General features: G+C 42.0%; 1 protein-coding gene across 1 annotated transcript in view; it reads left to right on the top strand.

The window, feature by feature from the left end:
• Window positions 1-23,240, top strand: part of BICRAL (BICRA like chromatin remodeling complex associated protein) — a 43,105-nt gene extending 19,865 nt beyond the window's left edge. Inside the window, exons 5-11 of the mRNA XM_007936240.2 lie at window positions 11,070-11,175; window positions 12,305-12,405; window positions 14,025-14,086; window positions 14,679-14,824; window positions 16,501-16,595; window positions 19,283-19,385; window positions 22,453-23,240. Of these exons, the coding sequence (XP_007934431.1) occupies window positions 11,070-11,175; window positions 12,305-12,405; window positions 14,025-14,086; window positions 14,679-14,824; window positions 16,501-16,595; window positions 19,283-19,385; window positions 22,453-23,240 (1,401 nt within the window). The remainder of the gene's footprint in view (window positions 1-11,069; window positions 11,176-12,304; window positions 12,406-14,024; window positions 14,087-14,678; window positions 14,825-16,500; window positions 16,596-19,282; window positions 19,386-22,452) is intronic.
• Window positions 23,241-27,064: the final 3,824 nt, after the last annotated feature.

Raw genomic sequence — 27,064 nt, 5'->3', positions numbered from 1 at the left:
AGTATCACTACGGAAGTAGATTGCCCCATCTTCCCTCCCGAGGAGTGGCTGGTGGGTTTGAACCGCCAGCCTTCTGGTTAGCAGTCAAGTGCCTTAGCCACTGTGCTACCAGAGCTCCCATGGAGCAACTAGTGGGTTTGAACTGCTAGCCTTTATGTTAGCAGCCAAGCTCTTAACCATTGCACCCCTGGGGCTCTTAGAAAGGTATATACTATAGTGACATGTTTCCCTCCTACTCCTGTCCCCCAGCCACCCAGTTGGCTACAAGCTGTCATTGTAGACAACTTTTTATTTATTTATTTAATTGTGATTTGGGTGAAAATTTACAGAGTAAATTCACTTTCCATACAGCAGTTCAGATACACTTTGTCTCATGACATTGACCACAATTTACCACAATGCAACAGCTCCCCTCCCACTTCTTCCCGATAGTTACCTCTTCCCTGTGTCCATCCCTCCATGCACTCCTGCCCCCTGAGCTGTCTCCCTGTGCATAAACAGCCCTTCTTTCTCCCACGATTGTTCTCTCCAAGGAGTGTATCTACCTCAGGTAAATGTTCAACTCACATGCCTGTCTTTTGTTTGGCTGGAAGCCACAGGTGTGGGTTCAATTCCAGACCTGAAGGGCAGCTAGGGCCCATAGTCTCAGTGGTTCCACCAGGCTCTATCAGACCAGCAAACCTGGTCCCTGCCTTTTTTTTTTTTTGTAGACAACTTCTTATGGAGTGAACTTAAATCCCAACCCCACCTTTTATATTATAAAAAATTTCAAACACACAGAAAAGTTGAAAGAGTTCAGTGAAACCACTCATTTAATTTCACCAATTGTTTATGTTTTGCAAAATTTGCTTTATCTGTGTCTGTCTGTCTCTGTTTATGCACCCACATGTACTTTTTTTTCTGAACCGTTTAAAAAGTAAGTTGCAGACATTGTAACTGCTTATCCCTAAATACTTCAGCAGGTATCTCATAAGAATGATAACAACAACAATCAAATTCGTTGCTGTTGAGTCCATTCTAACTCACCCTATAAGACAGAATAGAACTACCCCATAGAGTTTCCAAGGCTATAATTTTTGTGGAAGCAGACTGACATATCTTTCTCCTGCAGAACAGTTGGTAGGTTTGAACTGCCAACCTTTCAGTTAACAGCCGAGCACTTAACACTGCACCACCAGGACTCCTCCTCCTAAGAACAAGAACATTTTTCTATGCAACCACAATATCATTATCACATCTAGGACATTAAAATTATATCAAATTCCTCTAATTTTCCCAACAAAGTCCTTTATAACAATTTCTTTACTCTAGAATCTAATCAAGAACACTGATTTCATTTAGTTGTTATGTCTCTTTAGTCTACAACAGTCTAGATCAGTTGTCTTACAGAATGTTCCTCGATCTGGATTTGTCTGGTTGTTTCCTCAAGATTTGATTCAGACTAAATTTTTGACAAAACACACAAAAGAAATTGGTTTGTCTCATTGGTGATTCTGAGTGGGATCACTTCATTCTGATGGCACCCACCAGGCTTCTCCTGGTGATGGTAGGATGATGCTTTGAGATCACATGACTCCTGTTTTTCAGCCTCTCACCCAGTGATTTGCAACCCCATTGATGATCTACACCTGAATTTTACATAGATGGTTACAAAATGGTGATTTTTCTAATTATATTATTATTTCTACAATTTATTGACTGGAATTTTTCTATAAAGAAGCGCTTTTCTTCTCTCTGTCCTACTTTTTTGAGTAGCATGATGAACTCATGCATTGGATGATGTTAAGGATTTTTGCATTCAGTTTTTAAACTTTTTATTATGGAGAATTTTAAACATTAACACAAGTATTTAAGTTAGTGTCATCATAGCTGCATTTTCTGTGTTCTCGACCCTTCCCTTTCCTAAGCACCCATCCCACTGTGGCTTGGCCTGCCTAGCCTACTATGGAACCACTGTGTTTTCATTTCACTTCTTGGCTTTTCCTATTCTTTCTATACCTTTAATAAGCTGCCAGATCCTATAAATTCTTTGAAATGTCTCTCTCCTATATCCATTCTTTCCAGTAATAATGAAAATAATAATCATTAATAGCAACAGATCAGTGCAAGGGGCTATACGTATTATTTCTAATCTTTACCTTGGGGCCACAAGTAACATTATTGTCCCATTTCACAGTCTTGAAGCTGCAGGTTCAGACCACAGTCAAATTTCTCCTACAGACACATTTTACCTGCTGGCTGTCTATACTGTACTCCTTGCCATCTCTCTCTTTCTACATCCATACCCTGAGCTAGAATGTAAGTTGTTGTTAGGTGCCATCAAGTCACTTCCGACTCATAGCAACCCCATGTATAACAGAAGGAAACATTGCCCAGTCCTGTGCTATCCTTAAGGTGTGTTTGAGCCTTTTGTTGTAGTCACTGTGTCAGTCCATCTTGTTGAGATGTGCTGACCCTCTACTCTACCAAGCACGATTGTCCTTTTCCAGGGACTGATCCCTCCTGATAACATGTCCAGAGTACTTGAGATGATGTCTCGCCATCCATACCTCTAAGGAGCATTCTGGCTGTACTCCTTCCAAGACACACCTCTTCGTTCTTCTGGCAGTCCATGGTATATTAAGTATTCTTTGCCAACACCATAATTTGAATGTGTGAATTATTCTTCTGTCTTCCTTATTCATTATCCAATTTTCACATACATATGAGGTGATCAGAATTTGAGGGACAACAATATAACGGGGAAAATAAGTTGCCTCAGGAGTCAGAGCTCAGGTATGGGCCCTGCTTGCTCTGCCAGTAACTGGTTGTGTGATTGAAGACTTGAGTCTTAAATTCTCTGAGCCCTAGTTTTCTCTTTTCTAAAATGACAATCTATAACTGTCCAATAGCATCACCTGGAGAGTTTTAAAAAATGTGCATGCCTGTTTCCTACCCCCCATAAATTCTGATTTAAATGGTCTGGAGAGAGGTCTGGGCATCGGCATTTTTCAAAAGCTCCCCAAGTGATTCTAAAGTGCAGCCAGGCTGGAGAACCACTAGGCCAGATGATTGCCCAGGCCCATTCCAACCCCGACCTCTCTTAATTAGACAATTGTAATAATTGTCTAGGTGATTAATCTGCCCTCAGTCTCTTCCTAAAGGCAGACTTCCACCACCTTAATATTCCTCAAACATTGTTTGCTTGGTGACCTGAACAGAACCATCGGGGAGCTTCACATTCCAACAAGTAAAAGAAAGAACAAATAAATCCCTAGCCCACTCAAAAACCCTCCACGTGAGCCAGGCTGATCACTCGCTGCCCCCTGCAGAGGTCAGACTGGTGGTGAGCCTCAAGCCTTTACTGATGGGCCTTCATTGAATGTTGTTTCCTATTATGTCTAAACTCCCCCTCCTGCAGGCCCCCCCTCCACCAAGGCCCCCTGAAGAATAAAGGCTTTTTCTGTTCCTCTGCTTATCTCCTCTGCGCACTGCACTGCCCACTAGGTGCGTAATCACTTACTGTGCAAAATGTTTCCTTCATTGATTCATTCATTCAGCAGTGTTGAAGTGTCTACCACGTGCCAGCCCTGGGCTGGATCCCAGTGACTCAACAGTCTGTTCCAGCACAGGAGGCAGACAGATAAGCCAACAGTCACAGCCCAGTGTTTCAAGTTCTCTGATTAAAGCAGACCAGAGTGCCAGGCTCACAAAAGGATCCTCTGTACTGGATAGAATAGTTAGGGAAGGTATCCTTGAGGGAGTAGTTTCTGAGTTGAGACCTAACCCAACCAATTGCTGTCAGCTGACTGACGGCGACCCAGTGTGTGTCGGAGTAGAGCTGTGCTCTGTAGACTTTTCAGCGGCTGATTGTTCAGAAGTAGATCTCCAGGCCCTTCTTATGTAGCAGCTGAGCATGTTAACTATTTCTACCTTCCAGGAAGCTGAGACCTAGTAAGAGAGGAGTAAAAATTATCCAGGCAGAGAGAGTCTGGTGAAGAATATTCTAGGCAGCGGAAACAGCAGGGGTAAAGCCTGGAGAGAGAAAGAGCGTGTGGTACTATGGAGGAAGGAAAACAAGTTTAGGAGGGATGAAGATGTGAGTGGGAAAGGAAAGCAGAGACCAAATCATACAGGACTTTGTATGTCATGTTAAGAAGCTACTGTCATAATCTGAGCATGAAATAATGAAGACCTACACTAGCTTAGTGACTGTAAAGATGGGGAGAATTGAATGGATCTGAGACAATTAGGAGGTTAGATGGGAGTCAGTAGATGGTACAGATGTTTAGCATGTGCCTTGGAAGAAAGGCCTGGCAATCTACTTCTGACAGCGTCAGCTGTTAAAACCCCGTGGAGCTCAGTTCTACTCTGATACACATGGGGTCACCAAGAATTGAAATTGAATTGACTGGTTTAGGTTTTAGGAGGTTAGATAGAACTTGTGATTGATTGGCTATGGGGGTGGGATAAGGATGACAGCCAGGTTTTGACAGTGACATCAAGTTCACTAAGATCGAGAAAAGGGGAAGAAATTGTAGTTTGGAGGGAAGTTACAAAGTTTAGTTTGGGATATGTTTGTCAAATCCAAGGTGATTGTAGTACAATCAAGTAGTACGATAAACAAGCTATATATACTAAAACTTTAGGCTGAAATGGGGTTGACCAACATACATGTTGTAATTGAAGTAATAGGAATGGAAGACTATAGATAGAGAAGACAAAGCAGCCAGAAGAATATCCCATAGGACCTCAAAATTTAAGGGAGGGGCACAGAAAGGGGAGTCCACTAGTGAAAAGACTCCAGAGAGGAAGTTAAGTAAAACCCCTTGGGTTCAGCGTCTTGGAAGCTAAGAAAAGAGGATGTTGCAGGAAGGAGGGAAGAGGTCCACAGAGTGAAGTGCCCCTGAGAAGTCATTAGAGGTAAGGACTGACTGAGATGTTTCTGATTAAGTTAGCAACAAGGAGATGTTAATGATCTTGCTAAGACTTGTTCCAGGGGAATGGTAGATGTGCAAGCTAGATGGCTATAGATTGAAGGGAGAATGGGAGGTGTAATGAGTATAGAACTGTTCAGAAAAATGAACATAGACAACTTTCAGAAAACTGAAGGTAAGTAAGAAAGCAGTAGCTGCAAGAATGTGTAGGGTCTTGGAGTTTGTTTTTTTTTTAAGATGAAAAAGACTTAAGTTTTTTTCAAAGCTGATTGGAGGAGAACACAAATTCCAGAACATTGGAGGGATTCTTTTCAGACAGACAAGGGGTGCCTCTTCCCTTGTAACCAGAGGAGATGGAGGGAGGGATGAATGAGGATGCAGGTCAGGTTATAGCTTCGGTGGTAAAAAGTTGAATGAGTTCTCAGCTGGCTTTCCAGTTTGAAGATAATGAAGTAGGATTCAGTGGGAAATGAGAAAGAAAGCTGACTAAGGGAAAGAGAAGATACATGGAGAGGAATGAGACTAGTTGAGGTGAGACACCATGAATTACAGCGGTACTGATGGATTGTGTGTGGGAGGGCTGTGTGTCTTCTGGATTGTAAACTTTCAGAGACTGAGACTGTGTGTGGTTCCTTTGGCTGCCTTCTCTTTGATTACCACAGTACTGTGTATACAGTGGAGTCCCTGGATGGTGCAACCAGTTAGGGTGCTTAGCTGCTAACCAGAAGGTTGGCAGCTCAAGTCCACCCCACAGCACCTCAGAAGAAAGGCCTGGTGATCTTCTTCTGAAAAATCAGCCATTGAAAACCCTGTGGAGCACAGTTCTACTGGGGCTGCCATGAGTCGGAATTGACTCAACAGCTATTTGAACTGGTGTATACCCAGGGGCATCTAAACATATTAGTCAAAGTCGTTTTGGTGGCAAGTATCAGAAACTCACCTAACACGTTTAGCAAAAAAGGAAAGTGTGTTACAAGAGTGAACTGCAATTTGGTGTGCATATTTTCACATTAAAAAAAAAAAAAAGTGAGCCAGGAAGTATAGTGTAGTGCTTTGTGAGGGCCAGAAACCAGGCTCTGCAGCTCTCTCTTCCTCTTCCAGAGAGCATGGCCTCTTGCCTTCCTTCATTGTTCTCTCTCACTGTTTGGAACCAAAATGGCCACCTTCAGGCCAGCTCTGCATTGTTCTAAAGCAGGCATTGAACAGCAAGTGCAGTGGTTTCTAAATCCTAGCAATTCATCATAATCAACTGGAAAGCTTTTAAAAATTATAGATTCGTAAACCCCACATTGAATTTCTGAATGGATCTCTGTGGATGGAACCCAGAAAGTTTATTTCTCAGAAGCTTGCTGTTTTGGTTACCTAGTGCTGCTCTGACAAGAATATACCATAAATGGGATGGCTTGAACAAACAGGAGTTTATTCTCTTACAGTTTGGAGGCTTTAATTCAGAGTTCAAAGTGCCAGGTTCTAGGGGCTGGATGAAAGCCCCTCAGCTCTGCCTCCTGCTCCCAGACCACTGAAGCTAGAAGTTTTTCTTCACTCAGACAGCTGCTGGCTGCTGAGACTGACAAGCCCAGGGTTGACAAGGAAAAAGGCACAGTCCTGATGTTATCAAACCACATGGCAGGCCATTAATTCAAGTCCGTTGAAAGTCCCAAGATTGGCAGAGCATGGCAGGCTGCTGAACAACGACTCGGCTACATGCAGGGTTCAAGCATGCCATAGGCTAGAGACCGTTCCCAAAGCTTTTTCTTATATACAGGAAGCAGACCACATCACTAAAGCTGCTACTCAGCTGCTCCAGTAGATTCCACCATGGAGTTAATTGCCAGTCTCACCACAGGGAATAACTACATTCAGCTGCCCAGCCACTCAACCAGGCCCAGCCAAGTTGACACACAAACTTAACTACCACACTCCCCCCAGATGCAGTCCCTATTCACAAGGGATTGTATCTGACTGGGTCACACATGGTTCAGGAAGCTGTGGCCAGAGGAGCAGGATCCTAGGCAACACGAGGAAGTGGCCATCCAGGGCCTCTGCTGCTCTGTCCAGGGCTCTTCTAAACATTAGGAAAAGGTGCTCTTCACAGTCAGAAGAGAAAAAAGCCACTTTTCTAGGTAGATCAGCTGCTTCACTGGCTGGCTTGGCACTTGTACATGGGGGAAGAAAAATAAGTACTCCTCTCCTGGATTTTTGCTTTTACCTGCCCTCTGACAGGTAACATACTTTGCTGGCCCCCGGCCCATTTCTGTGGCAATGGGAAGTTCCTAGGAGAGTGTGGGCTGGGCAGACTCTAAATGGTCTCTTACGTTCATCAAATGCCTGATGTTTGATGAATATCATCTTACTAGAATGTAATTGGCCTCTTTCAAAGTATATATCACAGAGGGGGAAAATATTGGGTTACCTCCTCTGATAGTGTCAACCAGTGTGGGCCACACCCCTTGTACCCTTCTAGTGACACCACTGAATGGTATATCCTGGAGATTCCAGTGACAGGGATAGACCGTGCTCTACACTGGATTCTGATTCTGCCATCACCCACCCACTCCCTTACCTCTTCCCCCTAGTATAACAATTTGGAGTGGTTATTCCAGTCTCAACATAAGGGAATCAGTCTGCTAAGGGACACAGTCAGGGAACAGGCTGTAGTTAGAGGATTAAAACACTCTGGTGCTATCCTGAACACCCACACAGTCTGACAAGGGGATTTGAAAACAACTGTCCAAAAACATACTCAAGTGAGAGGTGTCCCTCAAAGAGTAGTTACCTTGTTTTTGGAAACTACAGTACTTTTTAAAAATACCCTCAAATGATGGCAAATTTTAATGCTTTGATATTAGATTAGATTGTTCTGGACTTGTGAGTTTTGTTTTTGTTGTTATTGTTGTTTAATCTTCTTTATTATGAAATAGAACACACTTAAAAAACTGCGTAAAACCTACATATACAATAAACAAAAAATTGTGAAACAAGTACCCATGTAACCACCACTTGGCTCAAGTAATAGAATATTGCCAGTACCCCAGGAACCCATCCCAACGTCCCTTCCCAGCCTCAGCCCCTTTCCCTCTTAAAGATAAACATTCACCTGACTTTTATAGTAACCTCTTCCTTGCTTTTCTTTGTACTTTTACTATGTATGTATGCATATGTTCTGTTTTATTTGCTTAATAGCCAGAAGTTGTTCCAGGACACGTCTAATCAACAAGATGGGAAGTCAGCCTGGATTAGACTATGTTTATCAGAAATTTATATATGCTCTGAAACAATAAGGAGAATTTCTTTTGTTTCATGTGAACTAGGCACACTGAAAGAAATCCCAAAAATATTGTCTAGGGCAACACTGCTATAAGGACTGATCATTTGGATGTATTAATTTTGATTGTCCAGTCATCTATCAATCTTGTAACTTCAGAGTCTCATCTAGTATTTGGCTATCCTGTTAAACTACGTTTTTCTCAACTTTTATCTGTTTTGTTTTTTCTTCATGGTGACCCTTAGTATTCATCCCCTGAAAATATTTATGGTAAGGCCTGTCCACACTGTTGTTTGCCCCAGGCCTCTCCACAACATGGTATCTGCATGTAAAGATCTCCCCTGGAAAAGGAGAGTGTGAGGGAAAGTGCTCTGAAAACTGGGACATTGTATATTCCTCACTTGAGAAACATTTTGATACTGACATTTCCCCTTGCAATTTTCTCCTGAAGAGTTTCTTGCCTATCAGTCTACCATTATTGATGGAAGGATGAGCAAAGTGATGATTTCCAACTCAGCAATCGCTTCCTCCAGCACCCCTCCCCGCCCCTTTTTTTTTGGAGAGAGTGTCAACCTCTTCTCCATTTTTATGTTAGATAAAATCAATAATTGTTTAGAACAGAAATGGTGGCATGGACTCAGTCGGAAAATGGTCAGCCATTGCTCAGGTCTTTGTGAATGATTGGTGGGAGCACCGTGCTTAAGCCAAGTTTAAGCCTCCTGTGGCGATGGCTAGACTAAACTTTAAAACCACTAATGGTTTACAAAATATAAAAATTAAAGAAAAAACTCTGAAGACTACTGCATTATGAAATAGTAATTGCATAGAGGAGTAAAAATTGAGGGTACTTTGAAAGCCATTTATAGTCTTACTTAAAATGCATTATAGAGAAAACAGACTTTTTAAGCATTAAAAGGAACTTGCTAACCTTTAAATAGCATCTGGTGCATCTTCCTCATTCTTAGTAAAGAAGCACACAACAGTTTGAACATTATATCAATCTTTGTAATGTTACTTTGCTCAGGGTAACACATGGGTTTGCCATGAGTCAGACTCAACTCAATAGCAACTGGTTTCTGTATTTTTTAAAACATTAAATTGAATTTACATTTCCTGATTACATGCCACATGATGGTGATGTGATACAAACTAGAAACATACCAGATGACAAGTACTTTAGATCATCTACACAGCAAATAATGCATGTTGACACTAGCGCTTTGGGGTTGGCCCTTGGCCCCTGACCAGATGGTCAAAGTCTGTGCAGACCCCACACAGGAACTCAGTATCATAATCTTCTTGTTATTAGAAGCCTAGATGGGAGCTCTGGTAGCATAGTGCCTAAGGCATTTGACTGCTAACCAGAAGGCTGGCAGTTCAAACCCACCAGCCACTCCTTGGAAGGAAGAATGGGCAATCTACTTCCGTAGAGATACTGCCTCAGAAACCCAAGGAGGGGTTGCTATGAGTCAGGTCTGACTCGACGGCACATAACAACAACAGATGCCATCAAGTCCATTCTGACCTGTAGCGACCCCACATGATAGAGTGGTACTGCCTGATAGGGTTTTCTTGTCTGTAGTCCTTACAGAAGCAGATCTCCAGGTCTTTCTCCTGTGGAGCCAGTGGGTGGGTTCCAACTGCCAACCTTTTAGTTAACAGCCTAGCGCTTAACTGTTGTGCTACCAGAGCTCCTTTATTATAATCCTAGGAGGCATGAATATAAAATTACCTGGGATAGAAAGTGGCTGGGACTGCCATCCTCAGCCTTTGCTTCTTGGCACCACATTCACAACAGTCCCAGGAGCAAGAATACAGTTCTGGTATCAACTCTGCATACCTACTGAATGGGGCAGAAAAATTCAGTGTGGCTAAAGGTTATGGTGACTTCTTGGCCACAGCCAGCTACCCTGAGGAAACTCGTAGTGGGACCTGTGGGCTCGGGACTGTAGTCTCAAGGGACATCGCAAGGGACACCAAACTCAATTGGCATAACTTACTACACAGAAACATTGTTCTACATCCTGCATTGGTGAGTAGCGACTGGGGTCTTAATAAAAGCTTGCAAGCGGCCGTCTAGGTGCAGTGATGGGTCTCTCCTCATCCAGAGCAAACAAGAATGAAGAAAAGCAAAGATACATGGAAACAATTAGTCCAAGGGACTAGTAGACTATGTGATCCTCAGCCTATACGACCATAAGACCAAAAGAACTAGATGGCCCTTTCTACCCTGTCAACCACTCAGAGGGGGATTGGTGCAGGAGATCCTGAATAGAGCGGGAGAACAATGTGGAACAAAACTCAAAATTATAAAAAAAGACCAGGTTTGCTGGTCTGATAGAGCCTGGTAAGACCCCTGAGACTATGGCCCCTAGTTACCCTTCAGGTCTGGAACTGAAGCCACTCTGTGGCTTCCAGCCAAACAATAGATAGGCATATGGGTGAACATTTACATCAGGTAGATATACTCCTTGGCGCAATTAATCGTGGGAGAGACGTTTTGCATAGGAAGGACCCAGGGAAGAGGTAACTATAGGGATGAAGTAGGAAGAGAGCTGTTACATTGTGGGGAATTCCAGTAAATGTCATGAAACAAAATGTGTGTGAATTGCTGGAAAATGAATTTGCTCTGTAAACTTTCACCCAAATCACAAAAAATTAAAAAAAAAAAAGAAAGAAAAGAAAATTCAGCATGCCTATAGATTTTAAAGAACACACTTTGCAGTTCTGACATAACAGGCAAATTGTGTTTTAAAACTTTTTGTCTTAGTTTGCTTTGTAGTCTGCCCTAAAGGTTAATGATAGGTGTACTCGGTTGACTTTTGAAGTAATTTATTAAAGCTTTTAGTCATGAAATTAATTTTTCCATCTGGTAATATTTCTCACAGGCTCAGAAAAAAACTTTGACTCAGACTTCCCCCATCTCAGCTTCCAAGTCTGCAGATGGCCTGAGGCCGGCGCAGATCCCTGGCCTCCTGAGCACCGTACTACCAGGTCAGGAGCCTTTGTGGTCTGCTCTTCAGTGTGTCCCTGTCCTCCCAGTGCCCAGAGGGGACTCTTCTCTCCTGCCTTGCTCTGGATGAAAGCTTTCTGCCATAATCTTGCCTCTACACAAATAATATCCTATGTTGTATCCACTATAAACCAAAACCAAACCAAACTCACTGCCGTCGAGTTGGTTTTGACTCATAGTGACACTTCCTTGGGTGTCCGAGACAGTGTCTCTATGAAAGTAGGCTGCCCAGTTTTCCTTCTGAGGAGTGGCTGGTGGGTTTGATCCTCCAGCCTTCTGGTTAGTAGTCAAATGCCTTAGGCATTATGCTACGAGAGTTCCTGCATCCACTATAAGATACCATCAATTTTAAGATGTGCCCATTATTCTCTAACCACTAAAAAAAAAAAAGAAAGAAAGAAAAGCACTTCTAATTAAATTTTGACACATTATGTGAAAAAAAAAGTGCCTTCTGGAAACAATGAAATCTAGTGTTTTATGGTATTATATGACACGTGGGACTTTGTAATTAACCTCATGTTGCTTTACATATGTTTATTTGGAATCCCCCCAAGACTGAAGACCTGTAGGCTCTTTCTTGCATTTCCCCCTATGCTTTGAATACCCTCACTGTTCAGTAAGCACTGGAGAAGATAAAAGCTTGAGCATGCCTAATCAGTCCACTCTTTAGGCTTCTCTTTTCCGAAACTCTGAGTGTTTTGAGGTTACACAGAGTTGACAGATTTACTGGCATGAGGCCTAGTCCTCAAACTACAGATAATCCAGAACAACAGCAATTGCAGCTTTTATTCACTTACTGCCATTTATTTACTTATATTTATCACCTATCTGTTTTCTTACTACTGAAATAAAACCCACTGCTATTGAGTCGCTTCCAACCTATAATGACCCTGTAGACGAGAGTAGAACTGTCCCCTAATACTCCTTACCTCTGTCTCTAGAGTGTGTTATAAATGTACTTCTTTGCTCTCCTTCCTCACAGCAGGCATCCATGGTAAAGAAATCTCTTCTAGAATGTTCAGTAGTATGTTCATACTGGGCTCTAGGGCCAAATGATGAACCTGATGTACTGTTCCTATTGAACATTGTCTTACGTATTCATTCTAATAGGGCAGGATTCTGGAAGCAAAGTTATACCGGCATCCTTAGGAACCACACACCCACAGCAGGAAAAAGTAATGGGATCATCTTCTGGCCAGCCAACTGTGCAGGTAGACGACTCTTTGAATACCTTCTTAATGTTTAGTGTCATCACATGAAAACATAGGCATGTTATGTGCTCAGTGGTGTCTGTCTAGCATCATGTACACAGTCTGTGCACTCACCCTGTGTACCCATCATGTACACAGTCCACATACTCATCCTGTGTACGCATCATGGTCATAGTCCACACAGTCACTCTGTGCACCCATGAGACAGCCATTCAGGAATGTGGTCACTGAAGACCTTCACAGTGGGTCAGGCCTTGTTAGTGTTTATGAGATGAATATGTTGTTGTTGTTATGTGCTGTGGAGTCAGACCTGACTAATAGTGACCCCTCCTTGGCTTTCTGAGGCTGTATCACTACAGAAGTAGATTGCCCAATCTTCCTTCCAAGGAGTGGCTGGTGGGTTTGAACCGCCATCCTTCTGGTTAGCAGTCAAATACCTTAGGTACTATGCTACCAGAGCTCCTTGGGATGAATATAGCTACTCTATTTCTGACATATTTAACAATGCTATCACTTGCTCCTGAATTAATAATATACCAACAGCCAGCATATAGTAGGTGCTTGAAAATGTAGTTTCAACCATTGAATGCTATAGCTCATTATCATATCAAAAATGGATTGGTTCTTCTTATTTATGCTGAGAGATTTTTGTTTTTCTGTAGTGGCATCTATGAATGTATGAAGTAGGGAGTCCCTATGGTCTTTTGACCCAATGTTGGCTTACATACCTCAAAATATTTCAAACTGCTGGTCTAAAAAGGAAGGAAAAATATGTTTTTTCTCAGCTTACTAAGGTCTTAGTTTCTTCTCTATCAAGCTTGTCAGTTAGTAGTATAATGGAACTTGTTTTGGTCTAGGCCTCCCTGGAAATCTCAGTGGAGGCTCTGATTCAGATGTCAGGGTTCTGATGTAAGACATATTTGTGTCTTTAACATGATATAAGAAATGCCCTACTAACAGCACCTTGAAAAGTTAGATAGGACTTAGGGGGCAGTGAGTTTATGTTAACAGGTGAGGAATCATTCAGAAAAGGAGAGTGAGAATGGTGCACAACTCAAAGAATGTAATCAGTGTTGCTGAGCTGTACACACAGAAGCAGTTTAATTGGTATATGTTTTACTATGTATATTCTCAATAGCAACAACAAAATAAATTTGTTTAAAAATGTGAAAAAAGAAAAAGAAATGCCCTACTAACTCACACACTAAACAGTACATAACGGAAGCTCGAAAGCATTTGCTATCTTATTTATTTACTACTAAGAAGATGGACTGAGGGGTATCTTTTGATTTTTCCGATATCATGGAGTTGGTACCCCAAAATATATTTCTTTAGTAATATAATGATGCATTTGTAGAAGAAGCTAGGGATTCGAGCTTTAAGTCATAAACTAAGTCCTAAGGAATTGACAGTTTTTTATAATTTTGACACAGTACAACTTCGCTATATGGGGTCTATGCACTTGTTTATTTTTTAGCAGGCAAATTTTGCTATCTTACCATATGCTTTTCATAGGTAGTTGAGAACATTTGAAACATACTGACTTTTATGGGTAATGTATTGTGTTTATTTTTTTCTATAAAAGGGAATAAGAAGTGTGTTTTATCTTTTATCTTTAGGTGGACAGTCATACAGGAGGACAAAAAAGGCCTGCTGCAAAACAACTAACTAAAGGAGCTTTGTGAGTACCTTTGGAGATGACAAATTGATTTTGAACATTTTTGGGCTTGCTAACTTTCAGTAGATACAATATCCCATAAAGTCAGATTATAATAATGGACTGAAAATCTTTCCCTAGTTTGTTTTTGTTAGGACCTGTAAGTATATCAGATATAGTTTGAGCGTACTGTTTGTTCTTTTGTTCATAAGGAGAATAATTCTTTGTCTTTTTAACATGCCAGAAACCTTTGAGGTGGCCTAGGAGTCTCTGAGGAGATGTATGGTTTGATAAACTCCCAAGTTCAGGACAGAAATGTTCGTTGGCCAGTGGTCGGCCATTGCCCAAGCATGTGTGAGTGCCCACACATGAAGGGTGGATGGGAGCATTGCTTGTAAAGTCAGAGTCATAGTTCGAGTCCCCTGTGGAGATGGTTAGACCCAAGGCTAAATCCACTGCAGCACACAAAATACAAAACTGAAGAAAAAACTCTGAGAACTGCTACATTGTAAATAATACCATTTTCAGATATCTCACTTTCTTTGCATGCAAGTAATCATCGCGATTAGATTTCCTAACTGGACTCTGCACTGACATGGAACTTTCTCTTTTAAAGCATTCTCCAGCAGTTGCAGAGGGACCAAGCCCATGCTGTGACCCCTGATAAGAGTCAATTCCGATCACTAAATGACGCAGTGCAGAGGCTGCTCTCCTACCACGTGTGCCAGGGCTCCATGCCCACCGAGGAGGACTTGAGGAAAGGTAAGCAGGCTGCCACCTAGGCAGGCCACCGTGACACCAGATGTCCTCCTTTGGATGCCCCCACCAATGAGCGAGAGCCACACAACCCGCACGTAGTCAGCGGCTTATTTTTTTAAATCACAGATCTAACTTGTTCCCAATTTACTCAACTTCCCAGTCCATACTTAGGGCTCTGACTTATTCTTCTCAATAGTCTGTGAAGGGATACTGAAATGCCAGATAATTATTGAAAAATTTGGATATAGGGAGTAAATCCAAAGCACTGTTTGGACTGCTGACTGCAGATGAGCTGGCTCTGGACTAGGCATAGCTGTTGCTTTTAGACAGAATGCATACTCTTAGCTGTTACTACTAGCCTGATTAGTTAAATCGGCACTTTAACCTCCAAAAGAATTCTCTAGGGTTCCAAAGGGAGTCAGTCAACTGATGTAGACATTGTAGTATGTTGTACTTCAAGATCCTGGCCTAAAGGTTAAGGGCTGCTAGGGCTCCTGACCCCAGCCTAGAACTAAGTCCATTCTAGTGGTTGGCTATGCTGCGTCTCCCAGGTGTGAAGCTTAATTCTACCCCTCCTCCCCATCCCCACTCCCAAACCCTGACTCCATTCGTGACCCTCCGCTGCTTTAGTCCTTTCCTTGGCTGTCACCTGTTTATCCTCGAGGCCGAAGTCTCTGCTCTCAGAGTACAATGGGGCTGTGTCAGTCTACTGTGTGCTTTCCTGGAAGGTCCGGGAAACAGGGCCAAGATGCAGACTTAAACAGGGGTGTGGAGACTCTGAGAAGAAGAGTGAATTAGAAAAAATGAGACCTTTGACAGGCATATGAGCTGAACATTTACATTAAGTAGATACACTCCTTGGAGAGATCAATCATGGGAAAATAGAAGGGCTGTGTATGCACAGGGAGACAGCTTGGGGGGCAGGAGTACATGGGAGGGAAGGACACAGGGAAGAGGTAACTATGGGGAGGGAGTGTGAGGGGGAGCTGTTTGTGGGAAATTGTAGTCAATGTCATGAGACAAAGTGTATGTGAGCTGCTATATGGAAAGTGAATCTGCTCTGTAAACTTTCACCCAAATCACAATTGAAAAAAAAAAAAGAAGAAAGAAAATATGAGACCTTTGGAGACTGATAGATGTAAGACAGGGCCACAGGAAGGACCTGACTGGCAAGGTATCACAAACTAGCTTGTGTCTTTACATAATACAGTCTGCCCAACTGAGACAGTTAAACTTCATTTTTTTGTTTGTTTTTAGTTTTCATATGATTGGAAGGGAATGGAGGCTTCAATCATCTAAACAAGCAGATCATTATCTATTCATTCATATTGTGGTTACTAGACTGTGTTACATAGTTTTCTTTTTTATACTTTGTTTAAAGGTATTATGTTTTTGGCTTCCTAATTAAAGTTAAAACAGGCTAATGTTAAAATGAGTTTCTGTGACTGCCTACCAGCAGACATGAGAGAAAGCATTACAGAAGCATGATTCTTAACCAAGGAAAAGCTAACCTATGAAGAGAAAATTTCCATGGAGAAGCCATGTTTGAATAATTAAATTACTGCTTATATTTGGAAGAATAAAACATTTCAGCCCTAAGAAATATAAGACCTAGTGGTGGGTTTGAACCGCCAGACCTGATTTATACTCTTACTGTTTTTTCTCTCTTTTTTTTAAAGTGGACAATGAATTTGAAACAGTTGCCACCCAGCTCCTAAAAAGAACTCAAGCTATGCTTAACAAATACAGATGTCTGCTCCTAGAAGATGCTATGGTAAAATTTATGCTACTGAGTTTATTTGTTTTTTAAAACTCCACAGGTTATAGCTACTAATTCAGAGAGATGTTCAAGAAATTATATCTTCAGAACATAGTTTAGAAGGCACAGATATTTAAGATTGTAGAAAAGCATATACTTGGCCATTACTACTACTAATAGCTGCTAATATTTGCCCCCACTTTATACAGTCTATCATAGTATTATTGTTTTCTTGTTTAATAAATGAGAAACCCATGGCTTTGGTGGTTCAGTGGTAGAATTCTTGCCTGCCATGTGGGAAACCTGGGTTCAGTTCCAGCCAGTGCATCTCCTGTGCAGCTACTACCACCCCTCAGTGTAGGCTTGTGTGTGGCTGTGGTGCTGGACAGGTTTCAGTGGAGCTTCCAGACTAAGACAAACTAGAAAGAAAGGCCTGGTGATCTGCTTCTGAAAACCAGCCAGTGAAGACCCTGTGGATCACAATGGTTTGACCCACAACCAAAAATGCACAGGACCAAGCAGCATTTTATTCCATTGCCCACGGAGTTGCCATGAGTTGGGGGCCAACTTGACAGCAGCCAACAACAACACCAAGGGCTTTGGTTAAATAACGCACCTAAGATAATACCAGAAGGAAGGTTGGGCAATCTACTTCCATAGTGATACTGCCTCGGAAACCCAAGGAGGGGTCCCTTTGAGTCAGGTCTGACTCAACGGCAAATAACAACAACAAGAAGAAGATAATACAGCTAATAAGTTTGCAAAGTAGCAGAGCTAGGATACAGACCAGGACCATCTGACACTCCCCAGCCCACACTCGGGTGCTGCCTGCTGCCTCTCACCAACCCAGACAGCACCCCATCATAACTTAAGAGTGTACAGTTTGGTGGGTTTTAGTATATTAACATGGTTATGCAACTACTAGGGGCTCTAGTGGTGCAGCAGCTAAGGCACTTAACTGCTTAACCAGAAGGCTGGCGGTTCAAACCCACCAGCCACTCCTCAGAAGGAAGGTTGGGCAATCTACTTCTATAGTGATACTGCCTCCAAAATCCAAGGAGGGGTCTCTATGAGTTGGGACTGACTCCACAGCAGTGAGTTTGATTTTTAGTTTTTTTATGCAACTACTACCACTATCTAATTCCAAAGCATTTTCATCATCCCAGAAAGAAACTAAAATTAGTTTTGAAGCATCAGTTAATAAAAGAAAAGATGTAAGTTATCTCAGGAAATGATGGAAAGGCCAAACCTATTCTGAGATTTTTATAAGCAGTTCTAAAATCATATAAGCTTTAACTCATATGACTATAACTTATTTAACTGGTCTCTTACAAGTCATTTTCAATTTGAGATTAAGTTGGAAAATGTATCTTTGGGTGATTAGTTGAACTATAGTATATGTGGTTACAGTATAACGTAACACACACACACACAGTTGTCCCTCGGTATCCATGGCGGATTGGTTCCAGGACACCTACAGATACCGAAATCTTTAGATGTTCAAGTCCCTGATATAAAAATCACAGTATTTGCATATAGCCTGTGTAAGTCTTCCCATATACTTTAAATCATCTCTAGATGACTTATAATACCTTATACAATGTAAATGTTATATAAATAGCACTTACACTCCCTCTTAGCTTTCCAGGGATTGCTTTCACCACATCACCACATAATTGTATTGTTTTTTTTTTTTTTTTCCTTGAATGTTTTCAATCCAAGTTTGGTTGAATTCATGGATGCAGAACCCATGGATATAGAGGGCCTATTTGTGTGTGTGTGTTTATTTCCTTAAAACCGTGTCTCCAGAGTCTGAAACATTTCAGTCTCATATTAACAACCATTTTCAAACAAAACCCTGAGTCATCAAAAACAGACCAGCTCCATCATTTAGCACAGCCTAAAGTTTGATGGTTAGAACCCACTCGGTGGTGCCACAAAAGGAAAGGTCTGGTGACCTGCGTCCACTAATATTACAGCCAGGAAACCCCTACAGAGCTCGTCTCTTTTGGAACACATGGGGTCACCACAAGTCAAAACTGACCCAGCAAAAAGTAATACCAACAACATTTTTGAAGAAAGGACCATTTGGCCAGATTATCTGATATCTGCCATGAACTTTCTTGTTAATTAAGACCTAGAAATATAATGTAAGATTTGATTCTGTCCAATAAAAGCTAATTTCAAGAACAGCCTTAATTTAAAAAAAAAAAGGATATATAGCAGAATATAAAGTGAAAGATCATCCTAATGGAAAGATTGCTGAGACATATTAAGTAGAGGCAGGAGGAGGAGGGGGGAAAGCAAGGTACAGGATAATGCGCATAGTGGGTACCATTTGTATGCAGACATAAAGATGTGTATGTTGGTGTGACACAGACCATCTCAGCAAGGGAATGCTACAAAGCTGTTAGAACGAGGATACCACTGGGGAGAGGTACTGGGTAGTAGGAAGTATACGGAGGGGCAGCTGACTTTTCACAGACCCATTAGTACCTTTTGAATTTTATACCAGCATGTAAATTACCTATTAAAAAAATTTAAAAAGAGTTTATCCTATGTGGCTAGGATAAATAAGAACAAATGGGACATGACTAGAACCAAGACATCAAATTCTCCTTTCTGGTTGTTTCATTTGTTTCAAAGTCACAGATACTTTTACTTGCTAAAAAGGCATCTAAACTGTACTTTCTCCTTTTCAGCGGATCGATCCCTCTGCTGAGATGGTAATGATTGACAGAATGTTCAACCAGGAAGAAAGAGCTTCTCTGTCCCGGGACAAGCGTCTGGCACTTGTAGACCCTGGTAAGAAACAGCAGAGTGGAATTCAGGGAGTGCTTCTGCCGTGATGCAGGGACTTGGGGGCCTTTAGGGAGGTTGTTGGAACTGACCCCTGAGCATGGCAAAAACTGAATGCATAACATGAATTGTGGGGAGAAAAAACCCTGAGCTCAGAGTAGTCTGTGAGCACTGTAAGAAGGCCTACATTCTACACAATCTAAGCTGGAATTTCACATTCCGATAAGTGATTTTTCCTTATTATAAACTTAAAATTCTCAATTTTCTCCCATTTTTTAAGAACTAATTAAGTCCTTCTCAGAAGCAATTAAACTTCAGCAAATTATTGAGTATTAAAGGGAAAAAAGATGACCAAAATACGGTCCCTGCCCACAAGCTAGTGAATTGTAATGCCTCTTTTAAGTACTTTTTTCTCACCCCATCAATTTCTCACATTTTAGATTTGACTGTGTACAGTAAAAATGTATTTTAGATTTGATCCACAGTCTGCCTTTTAGAAAATAAGTTCTCTATTCTTTCTTGTTATCTAAAAATGTCTGTAAAACAACATTATAACCATTTGCAGAATGTAAATTTTACCTTTACTTTCACCATCCTATAAAAGAAATGTTTTTATTTCTCTAAATTTTCTTCAAATATAGTTTCCACTTACATACATTATTTAGATATAATCATATGTCATAAGATATATGTGGTTTTCTGATTTCATTTAACACATTTGAAGTTTTTGTAATATTGCTGTAGTTTTCAAATTAATAGTTAATCGATTTGTAATGTATTAACTTGATAACATAGCTAATTGATTCCCCTGTTACTGGACTGTGTTTTCCTGTGGCTTTACTTCCATTCCCCTAACAGCTTTTCTGATACTTAAATATTAAGGTTCTTCCCTGTGCTTGATTTAGCTCAAGAAGTCTCCAAAGAGAATATATAATCCTTGTACTTAGTCTGGAGCTCTAGTGGCACTACGGTTAAGGCATTCAGCTGCTAACCAAAAGGTCGGTGGTTTGAACCCACTAGCCACACCACAGGGGAAAGATAAGGCAGTCTTGATTCTGTAAAGATTTATAGCCTTGGAAACCCTATAGGGGCCACTGAGGGTCGGAATCGACTCAATGGCAGTGGGTTTGGGTTTTTGGTCTGAAGGGGCTCTGGTGGGGCAGTGGTTAAAGCTCTCAGCTACCAACCAAAAGGTTGTCAATTCAAACCCATCAGCTGATACGTGAGCAAAAAATATGGCAGTCTACTTCCATAAAGATTTACAGCCTTGGAAATTCTACAGGGCAGTTCTACTTGTCCTGTGGGTCACTTTGAGTTGGAATCGATTCAGTGGCAATGGGTTTGGTTTTTTATTTGGATACTTAATCTAAGGAGCCCTGCTGATGCAATGGTTAAGCACTGGCCTGCTGACTGAAAAGTTGGTGGTTCAAACCTACCAGTGGCTCCATGGGAGAAGAGACATGGAGATCTGCTGCCATAGATTACAGCCTAAGAAGCCCTACAGGGCAGTCTTACTCTGTCCTATAGGGTTGCTATGAGTCACAATCAACTTGATGGCACACAACAACATCAACAACAACATACTTAGTCTAAGAAGACCTGGTGGTGCAATGATTAAGCACCTCACTGCTAACCAAATGGTCAGCGGTTCAAACCCACTAACTGCCCCATGGGCAAAAAGACCTGGTGATCTGTTCCCATAAAGATTATAGCCTAGGAAACCCTATGGAGTGTATAGGGTCGTATAGGGTCACCATGAGTCAGAATCAACTCGATGGCACGTAACAATACAACATACTTAGTGTAAAGGGAGAGTCTGAAAGAAACACTTTGTACATAGGAAGATCCTCAAATCATCCCAAAGAGGAAGAGAATAATGTATGATGTGTTTCTGTCACTTTTTCTCAGAACCTGAAATCATGCTATTGCCTTTTGACTTATTGGGCTTGTGAATAAACCCCCCTACTTTGTCACAACCCCATGACATGAGCGTCACATGGGCAGAGACAAAGCTGTCACTCACCTCTGCCTCTGTTTGTTGGATGGAAAAATCTTTTTTAAGTTTCAGGGATTTATCCCCAAGATCTCACATTTGGAATTTGGTGAACAAATGTATTTTCTTCCTATTCATATTCTTTGTGGTTTTACAGATGTCATCAAAGCTCTATTTCACTTGCAGTACTTCCAGAGTTAGCACGTTTTCTGACCTTGCATGACCTCATTTGTCCCCTCAGCCTCTGGTCCCTAGGCACACTGCTCTTGCCATCCTCACATTCCTGACACAGATCAGCGCTCACTCGTAGGTGCAGCTCCTCGACAGTCCTGTCCTGCCAAGCAGGTTCATTTAGGACTCGAGTTGACCCTTCATTTTGTACTCCCAGCAAATTGCAGCTAGTTCTGTGGGGATCTGGACAGACTGAAGCCCCAGTGCCCAAACACAAAGTAGGTGTGCCCAGGCCCCAGGGCCCTCGTTGCTAAGGAAGAAACCAGGCTGATACCAGCACCTAATTTGTTTTTTTCAGACAGTTTCAAAGTGGTCATTAAAAAAAAAAAAAAAAAAAAACACTAAGAGATCAGGACTGAGTGGAGCCTTTTGCCCATCTGGTTTACCAAACTGCTACCTTTTCAAAGAGATTTAAGCTTCCCATCTGGAAGCTGCAGCTTGAGCCTTGGTTACTTTGATAGGCTGCCCTCTCAGTATTAGGGAGTTCTTGGGTAGTGTAAACGGTTAAAGCGCTTGGCTGCTAACCAAAAGGTTGGAGGTTCGAGTCCACCCAGGAGCACCCTGGAAGAAAGGCCTGGCAATCCACTTCCAAAACATCAGCCATTGAGAACCCTCAGGAGCACAGTTCCACTCTGGCGTGCATGGGGTGGCTGTGAGACGGACTCAAGTCAACGGCAGCTGGTACTGGTTTCTCAGTATAATGCTTCCACGGTTCCTGCTGGAGAAACACACTGGCTCAGTGGGCGGGCGGGGTGGGGCAGGATGCGTTTGCCCTCTCACCTGACCCTCTGAAGCTCTATCATGTAGTACTTCCTCTCCTTTCATTCATGCTTTGTTTCTCATTTTCAGATGGTTTTCAGGCTGATTTCTGTTGTTCCTTCAAAGTTGATAAAGCCACTCCTGAGACACAGTTTGGCAGGAGTGACCAGTATGGCAGCAAAACGACCAGCTCCCTGCATCTGACAGCCAAGGCCCAGAGCAGAGACCGAGCCAAACCAGGCATGGCAGAACCCACGAATCATGACCAATTTCATCTAGTGCCTAATCACATTGTGGTCTCCGCAGAAGGAAACATTTCTAAGAAAACTGAATGCCTCGGCAGAGCACTGAAATTCGACAAAGGGGGCTTAGTCCAATACCGGAGTGCATCCGAAGAGAAAACCAGCCGGAGAGACTCCATGAAGGCCAGTGAGTGCTCTCCCGGCCCTGACGGGCACCGGAAAACCTCGTCCAGACCAGATCATGGTACTGAAAGCAAGCTCTCAAGTATTCTGGTAGATTCTCACCTGGAGATGACATGTAACAATTCCTTCCAAGACAAAACTCTGAGGAATTCTCCAAAGAATGAAGTTTTACACACAGACATCATGAAAGGGCCAGGGGAGGCCCAGCCAGACCTCCAGCTCAGTAAGAGTCTGGAAACAACGTTTAAGAACATCTTGGAACTCAAAAAGGCTGGGAGGCAGCCCCAGAGTGACCCCACGGTTAGCGGCTCTGTTGAGTTAGATTTTCCCAACTTTTCGCCAATGGCTTTGCAAGAAAACTGCCTGGAAAAGTTCATCCCGGACCACAGCGAAGGCGTTGTAGAAACTGACTCCATTTTAGAAGCAGCTGTAAATAGTATTCTAGAGTGTTAATAGCAGCAGTCTTTCCCCCCTGCCCCTGCCCCTCCCCCACAGACACCCTTCACCCCCCCCCCCCCGCCCCAAACAAGTTACATTCTCTCCTGGCAAAAGCAAACGGAAACGGTCTCCTGTCTCCAGCTTGCTTGGTCTTTCATCACAAATTATTCTTTCTAATCTCAATCCTGTTCTTTGTTGAAGAGCAATACTCGTCGTGGTTACAGGGAGATCTTAGCAGAAGTCATCCTTGTGAGAAAGCAGTCTGATAGGCCCTACACATTTCAAGTGTTACGAAAGTGCTTAGAGTAATTTTGCTTGTTTGTTTGTTAGCTACAAAGACAGTGCCCAGGGCCCCTCATGACCCTCACTCAATAGGAAAGCTTCAGTTATTTCTATTCTGAAAAAAAAAAAAAAAAAAACACTGTAACTCAATGAGATCACAGTATACTTGGCCCTGGGTAAAATTCTGACAATCAGAAGTCAAATGAGAAGAGCAGACTTATTAAAGAGAATCAAACAGGACTGATAGAAGCTACTTTTTAAAGAATATCCCACCGCATTTCCAAATTTTGGGTGTTTTTGTTTTGTTTTGTTTTCAGTTGCAGGGAAGACTTATCTAGTCCTTCCCCACAGAGCAATCTCTGAGCAGGAAATTGGTGGCTGCTTTGCCGGGGACCCCACAGCCCTGGCATAAGAAGCCAGTCGTGGACCAGCAGGGCATTGGCAGGGTTTCCTTGCTCGTCATCCAAGTGCTTTTCTGATGCTCCTGGAGCAAAACCTCCTGCTTCTCCGCATATCGGTGGTGAATTCCATCCAGGGAACACTCTGTTCTCAGTTGTAACAGCATGCCTTGAGATCATTTTGCTAGGCTAAATAAAGGAAAATGGAAACCAGAAAGTGGCACAGTGTACAGGGGAGGCCAGGATAGAGCCCTGAGGGTTTTCATATGTATATATGTAAAAGCATATGTATGTGAACTATTAAGAGGAAAAAAAAAAAAGAGTTTTGCATTTTCTTAATTGGCTGTAGTCCACACATGCTGTGGTATGCTTTTGTTTGTTGCTGGGTTTAATTTCATTTTCCCTCTTCTCCTTCCCTCTCCCACAACAAATAGCCAAGCATCAAAAGCACTTTCATTTGAAAAAGATGTAATTTTTTTTTTTAGTTTAACCTTCAAGGGGACTTTGGCCTTGTTTATGCTTCTTGTTGTCAAAGAACAATAGTCACCCCTGGCAGCAACCAAAACACAGACAAACCAAAGGTCACCAGCCAGCCCACCACTGCAAGGAAAGACGTGAGACCCGGGGAGTCCCCTGGGAGAGCCAGAGGACATGCCCTGTCACGGTTTGTGTTTGGCCCATGTTCATATTAGTGAGAATGGCCTGTTGCTTTATTTATTTATATTTCTTTTCAGGGAGCTTTCTCCTTTTTCCTTTCTTATACCCGCCCAGGTCATTCCATTTCTGTTGGTACTTTTAGTCTCGATGTCATTGTAACCATCAGTTACCTGCTGTCATTGGGCTATCAACATAATGGTATTTTATATGCACACTTACATGTACATGTGAGCTCTTCAGATCCAGAGGCCGTTTTGGTTATAGCATGTACACTCTTGCTCTTGTGCATTCTCTCTCTCTCTCTCATTTATTCTGTTTATCTCTCTGGTTTCTGAGGCGAACCCACTTGGCTCCACTTAAACTTGTGGCCAGGATCTGCCTCTGGCTGTCCCCAGACTGAGGATGACCCCCTTGTCGTAATGTCAGGCATTTCTTTTCCGGACTGCCGTGCAATGGAAAGGAAGGCTTCTGACTACTAAAAAACACAGCAACAGCAGACCTGTACTCTCCCTGCCACCCTGCCCCACCGCACAAAGCAGCCCTGCGAGACAGCCAGTCTTCATCAGAGCAGAGTCCCTTGTCTCCCTCTCCTCAGCCAAGAGAAATTGGAAAAACTGGGCCATTTGAGGGTTACCATTTTTTCCTTATTTGTGCCAATGTCCAAGTTGCAAATTCCCCCCTTTTCCTGTATTGTAACATATTAGAAAGATAAGTTGGTATTGCCGGTTGAAACTTTCTGTTTGGGCAGCCTAGGGGGTAACACCCTGCCCTGAACCCCCATGATTTCTTAGGCTCTTCTCTTAGGTCTCATGCTCCCCTAATTCCTAGCGATATGGTCCCCCCCATCAAATTCTTCTCATTGTGGAACTTTATGGCTGGAAGCCTTTCCGAGGGCTGTTAATGAGTTACATTAATTACTGCTAATCAGTGGAATTCTTAAGAGACAAGATAAGCCTCATGTGTATTTGTCACTCTCTCCCCTACCCTGCCCTGCTGCCCCAACCCTAGCTTTTCTGTAAACCATCTTAATGGGTTTTAAAGCCCTAACCCTCATCTAGCAAATGGAGAGCCTAATTTACCAAAATGAACCTTGTAAATTTTTGTGTCTTTGTATGTAAGTTTACTTTTCATGGAGGAAAGATTCTAGATAATGACAAATGAAGATTTCTAAATGTATTTTACTCCTGTGATTAGGTTATGCGCACATGGGTTACGCACATAACTCGCATGTGGAGCCCCCTCGGTGAAGGGTAAGAGAGTTCAGCCCCAGATGGCCAACATTCAGTTGTTCAGGTTCATTAGTCAAAGTTAAGTTTTAGGACTACTTGTACTCAGTAACAAAAATCATTTTCTTCATCTTTTTTTGTTTTTTTTCTTTTCCTCCTTGTTGTGGAAACGTGTGAATTTGTTATTAAGCATTTGATTTTCTGTGTCCTTAAGTACTGCCTAAAGATAAAGCAAATTTTAAACTGGCAATTACGAAAAAGAAATATTTTAGCTCTGAAGAATTTAGTAGATTTTGTTAGATTAGGGAGGCCTTACAGACTGACTTGACTTAAAGAGGACGCGTCACTCACTGTCAGTGTGGTGTGGGCTTTATTTGCTTAAATACCTTCATTTGTATAGTATGTCTCACTTGAAATTGCTTTGTATACATTTTGTAAAAATATTTATAAAATGTTTTGTAAAAAAAAAAAAAAAGTATAACAAATTGCAGTTTATTTTGTTATGTTGGATAAATACTGTTAAAAGAAACCAGTCAGTAACTATATTGTTAATCCATGGTTAGGAAATGTTTAGTTGGAGATTACGAAATGAAACAACCATTGCAATACAGCCAAAGATTTGGGAAAAATGTGCAACTGTGATTGTCTTGATTTTGCAAATAAGAACGGCTGCTCTTCCCAGAAGAAAAGGGTAAGTGTTCGGGGGAGTTCTATCTAAATCTGTTTTACCAAATAGTCAAAAATTAGCCTCACCAGAAAGGAGAAAGGATTTTAATTGATTTGGCCTTCCCAAACAAAGTTGGTCAGTGACAAAGTGTAGTCATGGGCATTTCTAGCCTCCACCCCTGCTCCTGTCACATGGGAGACACTTAGCAAAGGAAGGAAAATGAGCCCTGTCCCCAAGACATTCTCTTCATTAAGTTTATTTGGTTTCTTCTGGACAAGAGAAAGCTAGAAGTAAAGAAGATGGCTTCATTTATATGACTAAGTCTTTTGACTTATTCTGGGATTAACATGTTTCTCTTTGGATTCACACATTGGACCAAATTGTATTGAGAAATACTTCTATAACTTCATCGATAAAATTGGCTTTTGAGCCCCTTCTGAGTTCCTGCCCTCCCAAGTATGAGCCTACTCAGATTGATAGGGAAATTGCCTGAGGGTGAAATTTCTGTCTGGGAGGTGAGGGTATAAGATTCAACAGGTTTTTCTTTAGGGTCTAAAATTTATACTTACATAACTTTCTTTATGTCTTAATTTCTTCCCCACCCTGACC

This window comes from Orycteropus afer, unplaced genomic scaffold, assembly GCF_000298275.1.
Source record: "Orycteropus afer afer isolate SDZICR_OR568_19922 unplaced genomic scaffold, OryAfe1.0 scaffold00034, whole genome shotgun sequence".
NCBI classification, from domain to species: Eukaryota; Metazoa; Chordata; class Mammalia; order Tubulidentata; family Orycteropodidae; genus Orycteropus; species Orycteropus afer.
This window is presented reverse-complemented; position numbering and strand designations above follow the sequence as displayed.